This window comes from Perna viridis, chromosome 6, assembly GCF_037379345.1.
Source record: "Perna viridis isolate PV_CMFRI_1.1 ecotype Kerala chromosome 6, ASM3737934v1, whole genome shotgun sequence".
Lineage (NCBI taxonomy): Eukaryota > Metazoa > Mollusca > Bivalvia > Mytilida > Mytilidae > Perna > Perna viridis.
This window is the reverse complement of record NC_142450.1, coordinates 31254586-31270443: the sequence shown is the minus strand read 5'-3', so window position 1 is coordinate 31270443 and position 15858 is coordinate 31254586. Positions and strand designations below refer to the sequence as shown.

The 15858-nt window shown below is 33.2% G+C and overlaps 2 protein-coding genes across 2 annotated transcripts in view; one reads left to right on the top strand and one right to left on the bottom strand.

Annotated features, from left to right (window-relative positions):
- Positions 1 to 1735: 1735 nt before the first annotated feature.
- On the top strand, positions 1736 to 3711 carry LOC148614544 (uncharacterized). The gene is made up of 2 exons (XM_088588697.1): positions 1736 to 1839; positions 2201 to 3711. Exon 2 carries the CDS (start codon positions 2211 to 2213, stop codon positions 3708 to 3710), a length of 1500 nt encoding a protein of 499 aa, XP_088444823.1. The 5' UTR covers positions 1736 to 1839; positions 2201 to 2210; the 3' UTR covers position 3711.
- A 4529-nt stretch (positions 3712 to 8240) lies between these two features.
- LOC148614543 (DNA topoisomerase 2-binding protein 1-like) overlaps positions 8241 to 15858 on the bottom strand; it is a 31331-nt gene continuing 23713 nt past the window's right edge. The window contains exons 31-43 of the mRNA XM_088588692.1: positions 15597 to 15677; positions 15051 to 15089; positions 14680 to 14755; positions 14167 to 14314; positions 13455 to 13500; positions 12655 to 12791; positions 12297 to 12390; positions 11641 to 11747; positions 11044 to 11160; positions 10332 to 10453; positions 9532 to 9601; positions 8998 to 9131; positions 8241 to 8409 (exon numbers count right to left, since the gene is read on the bottom strand). Coding sequence (XP_088444818.1) covers positions 8310 to 8409; positions 8998 to 9131; positions 9532 to 9601; positions 10332 to 10453; positions 11044 to 11160; positions 11641 to 11747; positions 12297 to 12390; positions 12655 to 12791; positions 13455 to 13500; positions 14167 to 14314; positions 14680 to 14755; positions 15051 to 15089; positions 15597 to 15677 — 1271 coding nt within the window. The 3' untranslated portion in view covers positions 8241 to 8309. The remainder of the gene's footprint in view (positions 8410 to 8997; positions 9132 to 9531; positions 9602 to 10331; positions 10454 to 11043; positions 11161 to 11640; positions 11748 to 12296; positions 12391 to 12654; positions 12792 to 13454; positions 13501 to 14166; positions 14315 to 14679; positions 14756 to 15050; positions 15090 to 15596; positions 15678 to 15858) is intronic.

Genomic DNA, 15858 nt, shown 5'->3' with positions numbered 1-15858 from the left:
ATGGAAAAACATGATCAGTTGGAACAGTTCAGCAGTTAGCAGGTAACGTTTTAAGACTATATATGTATAAGGTATTTTTTTAATGTGATGTGTATCATTAATTTGATGCTCTGTCCTACAGTTTGACATCAATTAGATGAAATGTTTTCAATTCTACATTTCTACATTGTATATATCTATACTAAATTACAACACCAGATGAAACCTATGAGGAGGTATCAACATTGAAAGTTACATTTTATATAGTGTAGCTAGCCAAGTGGTCTGGGGCACTTGACTTACAGCAGGCGTTGTAGCCATAAATATCACAACAGTATGAGTTTTAGTCCCACCAAATTAATGAACTGTTGGGAAGTTTTCAGTACCTAATATAATAGAATCTTCAATTACATCCATTGTTGAATGAAAATATAGACAAAAAATGTACTGTAATATTATGTTTCTTTAACAACTTCATATTGGTGTGTGGGTCATAAGGTTCCTGACCGATTTATTCAAAAAAAAAAAAAGAAAAGAAACAATCTATTCTCCTCTCCCAAAACAAATGAAAGCAGGAAGGAACATCAATAATAATAAAAATAACTTCACATCTAGTTGATCTTCGTGATAAATTAGAATGTCTACATTTTCTAAGTCCAGGCTATTGCTTATCATCAATTTCAAAGTTAAAATACAATATTGTTGCTAGTCTATCAATGTGAATAAAATTAGCCTCAGACAGAAATGTTGACTTCTTGAGTGTAGTATCTACTCTGGAGTGAGTAGACCTGACTTGTGCACTTTTTGTTATATAGAGTATTCTCATTTCTCAGCATTATATAGTTACATTGCCATGCAAATATTTCTTTACAGGGATATGATCTATGGGCTGGGCTGGCTTTGGGCTGACATTTTCATCATGGTGGGGTTGTTGTCTCTTTGACATAGTCATCATACATATTATCAATATATCATGAAGGATATTTTGCATGAAATAAAAAAATTGCATCGAAATACTGTGTTTTTTGTCTAGCAACTTTATTGAAATGATTTTGTTATCACTCCTTTTTCATTTAAGTAGCAGTCTTTATAAAAATCTGACAGAAGGTGATTCATACATGTCAAAAACCAACAAATTCAGTTTTATTTATTGTTCAGAAAGAGTTACTGATCACATAACAAGTCATAGTTTTTTGTTTGGTTATTGCACTTTTGGGATAAAAATTATATAGATTGTACTGAAATTGGCACTTTACAAGAGTTATCGTTCTTGATATGGTTGGTTTTAGTGGTAAATAAATGTATGATTTTCTGGAAAGTGCAGATCTGAATGCAGAAATGATTATCATTATGTAAAAGTATGGCATATGTAGACTGAAAAAAGCATTGTTTGTTGGTTGGGTTTTTCTAAACAATGAATCACTTTACTATTGGCAGTGTCCGGGTTTTATATGGACTGGTACTTATTAAGAAAATGGTAAATCAAAATGGTGCATTCCAAAATATACTCCTGCTAAAATCCGTACAATAAAGATACTTTGATTTGTTTTAAATTGCATTTTTGTGAAATATTTATGTGCCGGTAGATTTTGAAGACTTACAACCTGCCATTATGCTATCTGCATGTTTAGCAGTAACAAAAGATAACTGAAATACACCCAACTGAAAGAATGGTTTAAATTTACTTGCTAAATAAATCGTATACGTCAGTGAAACAAAAGAATCCATTCATGTGTAACACACTCTATAATATGATTCACACTGTTACCGCTTTTGTTTTATCGAGAATGAGGACTTGATAACACAAAGCTGTCTTGGGTTTTGGTTTAAACAAATTGTGTTTGCTCAAATGTGATTTTGGTAAGTTTTAACTTGATTTTTAGAATGTTTTGATAATTGCACACCTGCACGCAGCTCGTGCCAAGTGTTCCATATAAAATTTTGCAACATGTCTATCCTTTTTTTGTAGAGTTTTGACATTGCGTTTTGAACTTATTGGTGGCCGAGTTTAGTTGTCCTATTATGTTAATATTATCCCGTGGTTGTTTGTTGTTATTTATTTTCTTAAATTACAGAAATGACGTATAAACTTATAAATGATGATCAATGACAATTTTCTAAATCATTTAGTATAGACATCTACCTGGAATTATGTTTCAGATCTATTGTATACTCATAAAATGCTTTGACTTATATTTTATGAAAACATTTCCTCATTTAGCTTTCCAGTAATGGATTTCAATTGTCGAATGCACCCTAATCAAGCCTACCTGTTTTACTGTATAGACCACGATGCTCCTTGTTGTGCTGAGTGCAAACGAGTCTCACATAAGCACACGTGCAGCATGGAGGTCATGGAGCCGTTTGCCAATGATAAAGATTTCGGCATCAAAATGGCCGATATTCTGAAAAGAATGAACAAAACTTTATCTCTTTTATATGTTTTGCAAACAGATTTTTGCGCGGGACGGAAGTTCTTGTCCAAGCAAAAGGATCAATTTGAAAATGACATTCGTAGACTTAGAATACAAATTGATACTCATGTAGATGAAATTGAAAATAAAATCCGAGATGAATTTAATGATCTCCACAACAAAGAATTGATTGCTGTAAAACAGAGGGAATTGGGTGTTCAGAAGAAAATGGACACAATAACTTACTGGGTTAAAGGTGTTGAGGAATTGGCAAAAGAAGAAACCAGTTTGCAGTCCTACGTCTATCTATCGAAATTAAATAGCAATTTTTCAGTCATCGAAAAGCATGCATCGAAAACGGAGAAAAGCATTGAATATGCTACACTGTCTTTGGTAGTCCCTGATGCTGCGCTTGGCGTCTTTAAAGGACTCAAACTCGCGCACACGCAAGTTAAATATTCAAAAACTATTGAAAATTTCGAAGAAGCTATAATAAACGATATGATCGAGAAGGATTCTCCTAAAAGTATGGACAGTAAATTAACAAAACTCCTTCAAAAAGTTGGCGAATTTAGCATTGAAAAAGAAAACGATTTTCATTCGTCTTTAGACATTAAGGCCTTAGACAATGGGGACATTGTTCTTGTCAACCTAAACAACCGAAGACTAGAAATATTTGACCAAAATGGAGCTCCGTTACTTGAAATGGAACTTTCACACAACCCATTGCATACTGCTGTCATGGAAAATGATAATATTGCCATGACACTAGCAAGCGAGAAAAAGATAGTTATAATAGATCTAAAGGAAAAGAAAGTGTCAAAACAGATAAAAGTGGAAGATGAATGCCATGGAATAGCTTTTGCAAAGAATAAATTGGTCGTCAATTGTAAAAACGTTGGTCTCATTTTCATGAATAACGACTTTACGGTCGAAGCCAAGCTTCCTGGGATCACTGGAAAGCAGATTATTTGTGGTAGGCCTGATGGAAGTGTGGTAGGGGGTGCACTGTTGTCAAAGGAAATTTACTGTGTTGATATGAAAGGGACCAAACTTTTTCAATGTTCACCGGCAGGTTTGGAATACCTAAATGGAGTTTCTGTAATGGATAGTGGTGAAATATACGTGTCTGGATATTTATCGAACACCGTGCATAAAATTGAGGTAGATGGTTCACAGAGCTGTGTTGTGTTGAACAAAGAAGATGAAATCAATCTCCCAAGTGCTATTGCATATGATAGTATAACACGTTCTTTGTTGATTTTGAATAATGATGGACATTTAGTAGTTATATATAATTACAAGTCAGTGACGTGAACTCGGAATTGTGTATGGCATTACCGTAACTCAAAAACAACTTGAAAGTTAAAATAACGTGCACACGATATGAACATCGCTCGATCCCCCACAGGCTCGTGAGTTTGATCAATAGGCCGAATTACATTTGGGCGCATTTTAAAAACTTACTACCTTTCACAAACTCGAGCCCATGTGCGCTCCCAATTTTCAATGAAATCGAACATATGGATAATTATTTATTTTTTACAATTTATAATTATCTGTGACAATTCGAATTGAATATTCCCGAAATCCATTTCCTGCCTTCTTGAAGATTTTTTTAGAGGGAGGAGACCCATAATTTTCAGTACAATTTTGCCCTCCACCCGCCGCTACGCTGTATTTCATTCTCAAATACAGATGTAAACGATTAATATGTGCAGGTATCTCCCACGCTATATTTTATGGTTTTACACTATAGGGAAGGAATTTCACAACGGCTTGTCATAAAGATAGCATTATTTGGTTTAACAAGGTCATTATGAAGAAACTTGCACACTATATTAAGTTTTCGGCATGTCACAGTTTGTACCTGTTTGTAATACTTTTGATGAACAATGGTTCTCAACCCCGCATGGGAAGAATTGGGTTTGATATTACATACGATGAGGGCACAAATTTTTGTAGGTTTAAACTGGTCTGAAGCTGGTATTTCGATTAACTTCTGGTATTTCTTTCTTTGTGTACTTGTGTAATGTATACTAGTGTTGTTTTTATGCCCCCGCAACGATAAGTTGGGGGGCATATTATTTTACCCCTGTCCGTCCGTCCCATAAGTTTTCCGCTTTTTTTTAAAAACCCTTGAAGATATTGAACTGATTTTTTGTATGTGAGTCTGTCATGATTAGTTACAGAATGAGTTAAAGTTTTGTTCCGCTACGCTGAGTTTTACCAAAATTATGGGCCTGGATTTAAAAAATTCCATGGAAATAACAGTTTTCCGCACTTTTGTTGTAAACCCTTGAAGATATTAAACAGATTTTTTTGTATGCGAGTCTGTCATGATTAGTTACAGAATGAGTTAAAGTTTCGTTCCGCAACACTGAGTTTTACCAAAAATATGGGCCCTGGACTTAAAAAATTCCATGGAAATTAGTTTTCCGCACTTTTTTTTTAAACCCTTGAAGATATTGAACTGCTTTTTGGTATGCGAGTCTGTCATGATAAGTTACAAATCGAGTATAAGTTTCATTCTTCTACGCTGAGTTTTACCAAAATAATGGGCCCTGCACTTTAAAAATTGTATCAAGTTTTTCGCTTTTTTTGGGTAAATGCTTGAAGATATTTGACTGGTTTTTGGTATGCGAGTCTGTCATGATTAATTACAGATTGAGTTTAAATTTCGTTCAGCTATGCTGAGTTTTACTCAAAACCACATGCAGGGGCATCATTTGTGTCTCGCAGACACAATAACACATCTGACAAAGTGCTTTTTACAATTATGAGTTATGATATAGCTGTATACGGACGCCGAGTGATGGCATAAGCTCACTTGGCCTCTGGCCAGGTGAGCTTATGCCATCACTCGGCGTCCGTCGTCGTCGTGGACAAATTAAAAAAAAATCTTCTCCTCTGAATCTACTGGACTGACAGGTTTGTAAACTTGGCATGATGGTTCCTTAGGGCGTTCTGCACAAAATGACCATTGGGACTTTTGATTCATGAAAAAATATGGCCGCTGTTACTAAAAATAGAACATAGGGGTCAGATTGCAGTTTTTTTTGCAAATAACTCAAAAACCGTTGCCTTTAGCAAATTTCTGGCACGAGTAATATTGTTCAGCATCATGAGACGGACCTATGCCAAAATTTTCAAAACGATTGTTCAACTGATGTAGCAGTTACGGCCCCTGAAAGTTTTTTTTTGCGTTTTTCGCATGTGCAACTTTGAAAATCTTCTCTAAAACCATTCTAGATTGTTGAATGAAATAAGCATAATAGTTCTTTAGTATATTGTGCTCAAATTGACTGTTGTGATTTTTAATCCGTGAATAGATATGGCTGCCTGTTCTAAAAATGGAACTTAGGGGTCATAAGATAGGTTTTTGAAAAAAATTCAAAAATTGTTGCCTTAAGCAAAATTCTGGTTCAAGTCATGAAAATGCTATGAAAAGCATTTCTTGCATTTGACAATTTAGTTGATTTTAACTTAGCCTGTCTCATTCCTCAAGTTTTTCAAATAAGCATATAGTTAAACAGGTGAGTGATTCAGGCTCTCTTGAGCCTCTAGTTATGAAAAACTCATGATTGTTACCCTGAAACTGAAAAATACAAACCTGAAAAAAAACACTAGTACCCAATATGTCTGAAAATTAACATTCTGTTTTTGTTGAGGTATTTTGTTATGGGTAGGGGTGGCAATTTTTCATCTAATGGGACTTGGAAAAGTTCAAATATTTATAACTTGGGCTCATTAGAAAGCTACTACTCTATATAATAGGAAATCAAAAATCCCATTTTTTGCATTTCTTTTTTATCAATTCTGACTAAAAAAAATTGCCACAAGTCATCAAAACAACCCCAGAAGTATCGATTGTGATAATACTAAGCAGAAAATACCAAATAAGACATTTTTTTTACTGAAAGATAAATACTCCATGGGTTTTGACATTGAACAAAATGACAATTTAAGTGATTTTTCGGTAGGATAGGGTTCTTTTTTTAATTTTATTCCCAAACTCGAAGTGTTACCGCAATGTTTTTCATATCATTGTAAAGCTGAAATTGGTCTACATGCTGATACTTATATGTATTTAGTTTCTTTACATATGCAGTCCCAGGAAGAAAGAGATGCTCGAACAATTGAGTCACAAAAATCTTGTCTTTTTGACCCACAGGGGTACAAATATAGGCATACTAAAAAAAATCTGAGAATATTCTTTGGCGACAAATTGATTTGGTAATGAGAAGTATAAATGTACCTGGAAACCACCATGAAGTTGATGAGATACTGTGTGTGGGAAGGGGGGTGCATGGTGAACCCTCCATGTCCAAAGACTAATTGTTCACAATCTTGTTATTCATACAATTGATTAATTTTCGTTTATGTTAGTTTATCAATATTTAACTCTAATTGTTCAATATTCCAGCAAAAGATGGATTTTTGAAAGGTATATGAAAACCCCAAACCATGGGAGAAATATAGGTACTTGGGGTGGGGGGTGGGGGGGTTATGGGATTAGTTAATGAAATCTTTTTAGATAATAAAATAATCACACTAATTACAGTAAACTCATACTTGAGTAAACTAGATATGGATAGTATACACCAAACTGTAACTTACATAATTTATCATTGAACACTATCAATGAAGCACTTTCTAAACTATTAAAATTGTGTGATTATCTAGGAAGGAAATATTTTAGTAATGTAATAAGGTTGATATGTTTAGTGTATCTCAGAAAGATGAAATAAAAAACAGTTTAAAAAATGAAAAGGGAACTTCTTTCCATGATGACAAACATTGTACCAAAAAAAAATATTTTTTTATAATTTCTCCTATAGCTTTTTTAAATTGTCAGATGTGTGAATTGACAGAAAGGAATAAACCAAAATATATCAAATGACATGTACAACAATATTATTATGAAGTTAGTATCTTGAGGAAGGAAGTGCACCAGGTTCTTACCTATCATCAGTAGAAAAAATAATTTGAAAAACATTAATACACCTCAGGTGTGAAAGAGACAAGTGGATTTACCAAAAGAAAAGCATGTCATTCAACTAGAAAAAATATTTAAATGGCTTTGTAGCATCCAGTAGATATAGAAATGCATGTGCCATAAATGCATGATAAGCACATTCTCACCTTGAAGCAAACAGAAAATTCTTACTTGGGGGAAAAAAAAAAGAAAAAAAGGCAGAACATTTTCATGAAAAAGCAAACGGACCAAGAGATCATTATACCTAAGAAGCTCTGTTAAGTCAGAAGCCATTAAGATAAAGCATTCTCAAGATATAGTGTGACATGCAAAAGACCAATTTTTTTTAAGCAAAAAAAAAAAAATAGAATTTTTACCAAAAAGTATACAGACCATCATACCTTATAATAAGCAGTTGTATAAAGATTGAAATAATTCACATTATAGGTATTTTTGAAGGCATATGAAATCCCTGTTTTTCATGAAAACATCAATAAATCCTGAATGAGGAGTCAACATTTTCCCCAGAAGTATACAGGCCTCTAAAAATTTTATAAAGTTTGATGTAAATTCTACCTAGTATTTTCAAGATATGGTGTGACGTGTAAAATCTAGACCTTCCCTTTTATATTGATAAAGTCCCAAAACTCTGAAACTAACAATCAAATGTTATTCTAACTGCAGCCTGTTAGACCCTTGTTTTAAAAAAAAATGTCGAGTTCCAAGTATATTGAACTAGGCCTTATAAAGAAGTGGTACAACATGTTTACAACTGATGGACAGATGGACATTGACGTACATGTGTACCATAGTACTTCCACTATTTGATGGGTAGATAAAATGAATCAGTGTAAAATACAAAATAAAAATAACTGATAAAAATTTATTAGAACATAGAGAGAAAGATCAAGATGCAGAAAGTTAACAGAAGGCACATTTCATCTTCTCCGGGATCTTTTACTTCTATTACTCTCACTGTCAGACGTAGAAGAAATAGATGATGGGGCTTTCCTTTTACTCCGTTCAGAACCTGTTGATCTGAAAGTAAAAAATGTTGGTAGTTATTTCGGAAAATTTAATATACTGACTTATATATACTTGATTGCAGACACCAAATACAACAAAATATAATTAAAGGCCAAACTCAGATGCAGTAAACAAAAGTATTACATACATATGTAGGAAATTTTTTTTTATGGAGCATGGTGCAGCTTTATATGACCACCAAGGAAGACTCTGAACAGTTTATGCGAGTATGGACACTGGATTCTAGCCAAATATACATTGTACCTTTGAATTTGTATAGTTTCAAAATATTTTACACAGAATGAATGTGGTCAAAGCACTAAATATTTTGAGTTGAAATAGGGTTTTTATCTGCAAAGGTTTAAATTTAAAAATCATAATACACATTAAATGCAGCATATTGATGAACTAACGAGATGTTGAAATGAAATGAAATTTTATTTGGATCCCTAGAACTTCAATATGGGCAAAATTGCAAAAAAAGATCTAAAATAAAATCTAAAAAAACATGGTTGAAGTTGGCATTTCAGCATTGAACCCCTAAAATAAGATTTTTGCTGAAATCAAAGACAATCATTTAACCCTAATGGAGCAACTAACATAGATAGCACTGTAGAGACTTCAGAAGGGAAGTAATCCTCTGGGTTTGGCGAAGGATTGTCAGTAAGGTGAGCAGCGATGTATTCAGGCTTTAAACACATGATTTTATTGTCTAGCAGGATCTGTAGGTCAGACTGGAATGAGATATTGATAACATTATGTACCAGAATTTATTTTAAAAACTACAATAATTTCAAATATTTCCAACAACTTTGAAATTAATAGTCCCTATTTTGCATAAAGACTATATCTTTGAAATATGGTTTCTCAATAAGGTGTATATTTGAGTTCATGACGATTAAGCCAGATTGTATCGATGTAAATATGGATGTTGATTATACACTTACAAACAAGAAAATGCTGGAAAAAATCAAAGCATTGAAATTCCTACTGAAACATGGATGAGTGAACTTGTCAACTGGCTAAAACTTTATCCCTCCTTTGTTCACTGAACATAAATACTAATAAAAAAACATTGAGAATACAAAAGCAATTGAAACAATAGATTTTATTTCAGAATTAACTATGCACTACCTGTCCTAAAGGTTTCTTGTTCATATCAACAAAAGCATGAGTTGCCTTGATATTCTCTTCATATGGTGGTCTGAAATAGCAAAATGCAATAAATGAAAGTTTACTCATCTTCAGTGAATTATGTCTAAACTCTTTGGACTCTAAACCAAAAATTTAGGAAAGCCTCTGAGAAAGCGAAGGCTTAAAGTGTATGATGTTAACATTTTATGAACCTTGCTTGTCCTATCGGGCAAGTTGATTAACATTTCACTTGCCCAGATTGAAATCTAGGTTGTCCTCTGGGCAAGTATAATTTAACTATGACTTGTCCGTATATGGTAGTTTCACATGTCATGAGCAAGAGGATAACCTTTATTGTTATACCTTACATAATAAAGGATTAATTCTATTGGATGAAATTTAATCATGTGACATAGATTAATTTGGATACTTTTTGATTAAATCACAAGAAAGGTTGAATAACCCTCAAAATTCATGCTATCATTGAATAATCCTATTATTCAACAATGAAAAACCTATCAAAAATACAACAGCAGGTGAATAACCCATCTAAAAAATTTGAAACCATGCATTTTTGTCAGTCCTTTGTTTGTTCGGTATAATAAAACAATTACAGCACTCTAATTCGCTGAATATCCAAAATTGTCAACCTCACTAAGGTTATTCCCTTCTGCTATGCCCTCAAGGAAATAACCCTAGTTCGGGTTGACAACTTTGGATATTTACTCCTCAGAGGGCCGTAATTGTGTAATGCCATTCTCTGGTTTAGATAAGAGAGATGTAATTACTACAAGACTTACTTATTAGCTAAGACTGTAGCACCACCAGCCTCTAACAACCTTTTGAAGTTATCATCTTTGTTTCTGTCACAGTTCAACAACACAGTCCATCCATCAAAAGCCCCTGGGTATTGATTGCTTGACTGAAAAAAAAACAACAAATAAAAAAAGTTCTAATGAAAGAATCAAGAGGGAGGGGTAATTGTTTATTGAACAGTACTGTGATCACAAGTGCAGTTTTTCAATCCATTCAAAAACTAATTAAAAGCATGCTTGCCAAATATGACTTCAGTTAGCACACTACATTATCAATAATACTCATCCATTATTTCAATAAAGCATTTTGTTCAATACAAGAAGTTGCAATTTAATAGACATGAAATAAGCTTTCTTTAAACAATAACACATATTTCAGCCAGGAAGAACCTGCATTTAATTCATTTACAGATATTCAGAATAAGCCATTATAAAAGTTCATAAATGAGTACATGCCAATTCATGTTACAAGTAATACACACTTCACAGGAAAATCCTTTGAAATTCATTTGACAAGTTTGATAGGTATCTTTCCATGAAGACATTTAACAAGATTTAAAAAAAAAATAAACTCAGTTCAACAACAAACTAAAACCTTGACTGATTTTCTGTTGCCAAAATTGGTATTAACTATATAGCTGTCTTATGCATTGAACAAAGCTCACAGCCAAGAGCATTGACTGTGAAATATATTTACCTGCAATGCACTTTGAACTTTGACCCTCCATTTGTGGGCAGCAATAGCTAGGTTCAAGGTCATTGGGTTGGTGATTAAACTTTTGGTTCCTTCACCTCCCCATTCATAAAAATCTTCCTAAAATAAAAATTAAACCATCATTGAATAATTTCCTTATAAAGGGTGTAAGATGACAGGTGTATAAATATAAATTCTCCTTTAGTAATGAGTGATTTACATTATTTCTCCACTCAAGATGGTGAAATTTACAATGTCAACATGTGAGCTTTAACAAGCATGTCAAAACCTTAATTTTGATATACAGAGTGGACAAATGAATTCCATATCAAGAATAGGCTGAGGGAGAATGGTTTCCCCCATATAGAAATCTCTCACAAAATTTAAGTAGTCACAAAAATTTAATCACAGGTTTAGAATACAAGCAAAACTGTTCAATCCACGGAGCTATGACTGAGGTTTATATGCGAGTCCTTGACACTTGCTGGGGAGGAGCACACAGTGGTGTCAGACATAGAGATTGAAAGGATAGTACTCTAACCACTGGACTACCATACCTATTTCAAATTTTATGTTATATTTATTCAAAAGTAATTGTACCTGAACAAATTTTCCTTCCTGTCGACATGCTTCAAAGTATGATTTATGCAGAACCCACTTCCCCGAGGCAACACTGGCCAAAAACTTCTCATTTCTTGTAGGATTGCCTGAGAACAAAAAATCAATTATCAGTTAAATTAACTTGTATGAAGTCAAAGATCACCTGAAAATCCAAACAGTTTAATTTATAGCATAAGCTTTTTGCAAAAACAGCAAGAAAATTTAAAACTACTGATTGATACTAGAACATCATGCTCTATTACATGCAGTTTGATGACTTCTTATTTTTTCTTAATCTTAATATCTCAACACTTTTTCAGGCAATCGCCATGACAACGAAATTTTCAGACATTGTACTTACATTCAAATGTGGTCAATATAAAAAAAGTAAATATAAGTAGACTTATTTTTAAAAGACATGCTAAATAGCATTACCAATATCACTTCTAACCGTTGCTGCAATACTGGTGAATATTTCATTATCAAAACTTCTAAACATGAAATCTACATGTACAATCAATGTAAAAGAATGGAGATATAGTTTTAAAATGACTTGGAACTCCTAGACTGTTTAATGTAGCCAGTGATGTACATGTAGTAATAAAAGCTCTTCAGTTTCTCTAATTTACATGCATGTTCTGAACAATTTGTCTTACCTATGACCAGATGTGTACATGAACATTCAAAATGTAGAGATTCTAAAACTTTTCCTCCTAGCTGTTCCACTAAAGCACCGTAATCATCTTTCTCCTATTAATATATACCGCAAGGATTAGTTGTAATGATAAGATTTCCATAAAACTCCAGCTTTAATGCAAAAAATAATTCAATCATGAAGTTGCACGAATTGTCAAACTAGATATACCCCACTTGTCGAGCAATCCAACAAATGAGAAAGTTGATATTGGAGAACATCAAAGATCATATATCCCACCTATATAAAGTACATAGTAATTTCATCAACCCATCCACTGGAAGTCAATACAATTTTTTGAGTGGAAAGCAATAACTTACTGCTTGAGAAAGACCTGACATAATGAACACAGGTGGTGGTTTATCAATAATAGCTGCCTCTTCCTCCTCATCTTTTATATGAACCGGTTCTGGGGATGGTATCTTGCTCTCAGTCTTTGACGTGGTTTTATGGAATGCTGTAAACATACAGTACAAGTCAAGGTACATTGTCTTACATTGTAAAAAAAGAAAGATAAACAAGCAACTTCCAGCCATCATTCCCCACTGCAGCGAAAAAAAAATGAAGTGCAAAAGTCCCATAACTCCTGTAAAATTTGTTGAATCAAAATGTCTGTGCATTATAATCAACTATAAATGGTGACTAACAATCCTACAAAGTGTGAAAAAAATCCATCAAGGCTTTCCAAGGAGTTGCATCCACAAGTGTGACTGGACAGACGGACTGACACCAGTATTTCTGTGACCTCTCCCGCGTAGCAAAAACAAGTAAGCTGTGAGCAATGACTCAATAGTGATACTCCTGTTTTCAATCACTATATAAGGAAAATAAACAAAGTCCTTGGTTAACAGGAAGTAGTTGTTTTATGAAAATGGACCCCAATATAAAAATAAAGCTTCATGAAGCACAGACCTTGACCACGCACCTACTGAACTGAAAATCAACAGATGGCTTTTAATAACTTAAGATTCCTTTGATGTGAATTTTTTCAAGTTTCAATGGGGGACCTAAGTTGTACGGTGGTACAAATCTTGGAGGGAAGGATGGAATTATGTACTTGAGAAAAAACAGGAAGTTTTTGTTTCCACAAAAAGTTGTGTTGACTAAATTAAACATCTACCTAATGATGGTCCTTCTGGTGTTGGTACTCTTTCTTCAATATAAATCTGTAGAGAAACACACATATGTTCAATATCAAATTATATTCATGGCTAGTATCAGAAAATGAATTCACTATACAATATTTTGATTAAAGGAATACACACAGAGAAGTCGGTGAACAGAAGCACATTAGAAACATGAAACTTTGAAATATTTTACCACATCATTGGTCAATATTCCGTAACAAAAGAGGAAACCTATACAACAGATTCAAGGAATATAATATTAAAAGTGTATAGACTCCACAATTTCATGCTCCAATGATAGGAATCAAATCACTCTAGCAAATTAAGAAAGAAAATGGAGCATACCAGTGCATATTGTTTTGGAATGGTATACAATATTTCTCTGGTCTGGCTAATTACATGTAAATTTAGTTTGCTACAAATCCTTCTTGAGCTTACTTGTAAACAATGACCATTTAAAATTGCTTGAACTTTACGATTTTGAGGGAAAAAATATGTTAATTAGAATTTTATGTGTATTTTTATCACCTCCAATAAACTAGACTGCATGGGAGACAAATCTTTTTATTTCTCTAAAAATGACTACCAATAAAATATAATATGTTAATAAGAATTTTAATGTGTACTTGCATCACCTCCAATAATCTAGACTGCATGGGAAATAGATCTTTTTTTTTTCTTAAAATGACTACCAATTATGTATACCTGTGGTTGTTCTTCTTCGCCTTTCTCCATGGCATCATAGTCTATATCTTCCTCCTCCTCAGAGAATTCTCCATCCAGGAACTCTGCTACATCCTGTGTAGGACTACAGGCTCTCTCAAGTTTGTGTGCCAGCTTTTGTTGTTCCATTCTAAAACATGAGTCAAAAAACAAAATATTCAATTTCCAACTGTTACACCACAAGGAAGTAACATATTAGCTTCATCACTTCAATCTTAAAATTTAATGTAAATTCATTGTTTTATTCTTCTTAACAAAAACTATTATCTGTTTGCAACGATCTTTTATAAAGTTTACATGCAATGTAAACCTTTAATTAACAGTTTTCTGACCTTTTAAAAGAAAAAACAAACTTCAGTAATGTTTATAACTTCATAATGCAACTTAAAATTTTTGCAATAAAAACCATGGTAATAATTATTCAATTTACAGCACACATCTACAAATATTTATCCATAGGTTTATTCTTATAAATTGTCATAAAAGCTGTTATACCTGCCAGTATGGTCATCCCATGTTACTTGGACACTCTGTGAAGGCTCTGGGGCAGAATGATTCTCCGCAGACTTGTCTGAAACAGATATAATGGATTATTTGTTTCACAGAAAAATTATGAAGTGAAATTTCTTCAAAAGTTATATTTTCTGATACGTACATTTAGCACACACATTTCATTTCTTCAAAATAGAACCATTTTCATCACAGAAAACACACACACACACACAAATGTGACTTACCAAAGTGAAACAGAAAAAAATACAAAAAACAAGAAACAAGAAACAAAAAAAAAACTAATTAAATCAACTATGAAGAAAATATACAGATCAAAATCTTCATTTGTTTGAACAAAAACTGTCATTAAATACCTGAACTGGAAGGAGTTTTCTTTTCACCTTTACTTTCATCTATAAAGTAAATTTTATGCTTTCAAAATGAGTAAAAAAAAAAAACAACTTCAAGTAATCAATAAAAAATGACACTCATAAAATGAAATCCATTAATAGGTACCTAAACCAAATTATCATCAAATAATTCATCTTATTCATTCTTTTATCCAGGCCATTATCACAAGCTTAACATGAAGTTGAAGGTGTTGACATACTGGGTATATCCCCACTCGTACAGGAAATTGATATTGGAGAGCATCCAAAATCACGTACAATGTATACCCTGTCTATATAAAACTACGCACCAAATTTAATATCATTCCATCCATTGGACGCTGCAATAATTGCAACAAAATTCAGACAGACAGATGGACAAGATGACTGCAATAGACCAACCACTTGTTGAGTGGGGGTACATTTAATATTGTTTTCACCTATTTTCTTTTCATCTAAGACCAATTCAATCAATGATTTAAGTTATAATAAAAGCAGCACAAATTTGATGATTCATAACACATCACTTGCCTTGAAGACTCCATCTGTTCTGACGTGAAGAGTTGATTTTATCGTTGCTACACGATAGATCACCAGACATATTACCACTACCTGCATAATAACAAAAATATATATGAGAATGGCACTACGTTAAATGCCATCACAGGGATTTTGTATTTAAACGTCTTTCTCAAATCAGTTGTGTGGTTCATACTAATTGCAGGGTACCAGAAAAAGGTCATGACCAATATCCATGACAAGTGGAGGTTCTTTCTCATTTTGCTAATGATTC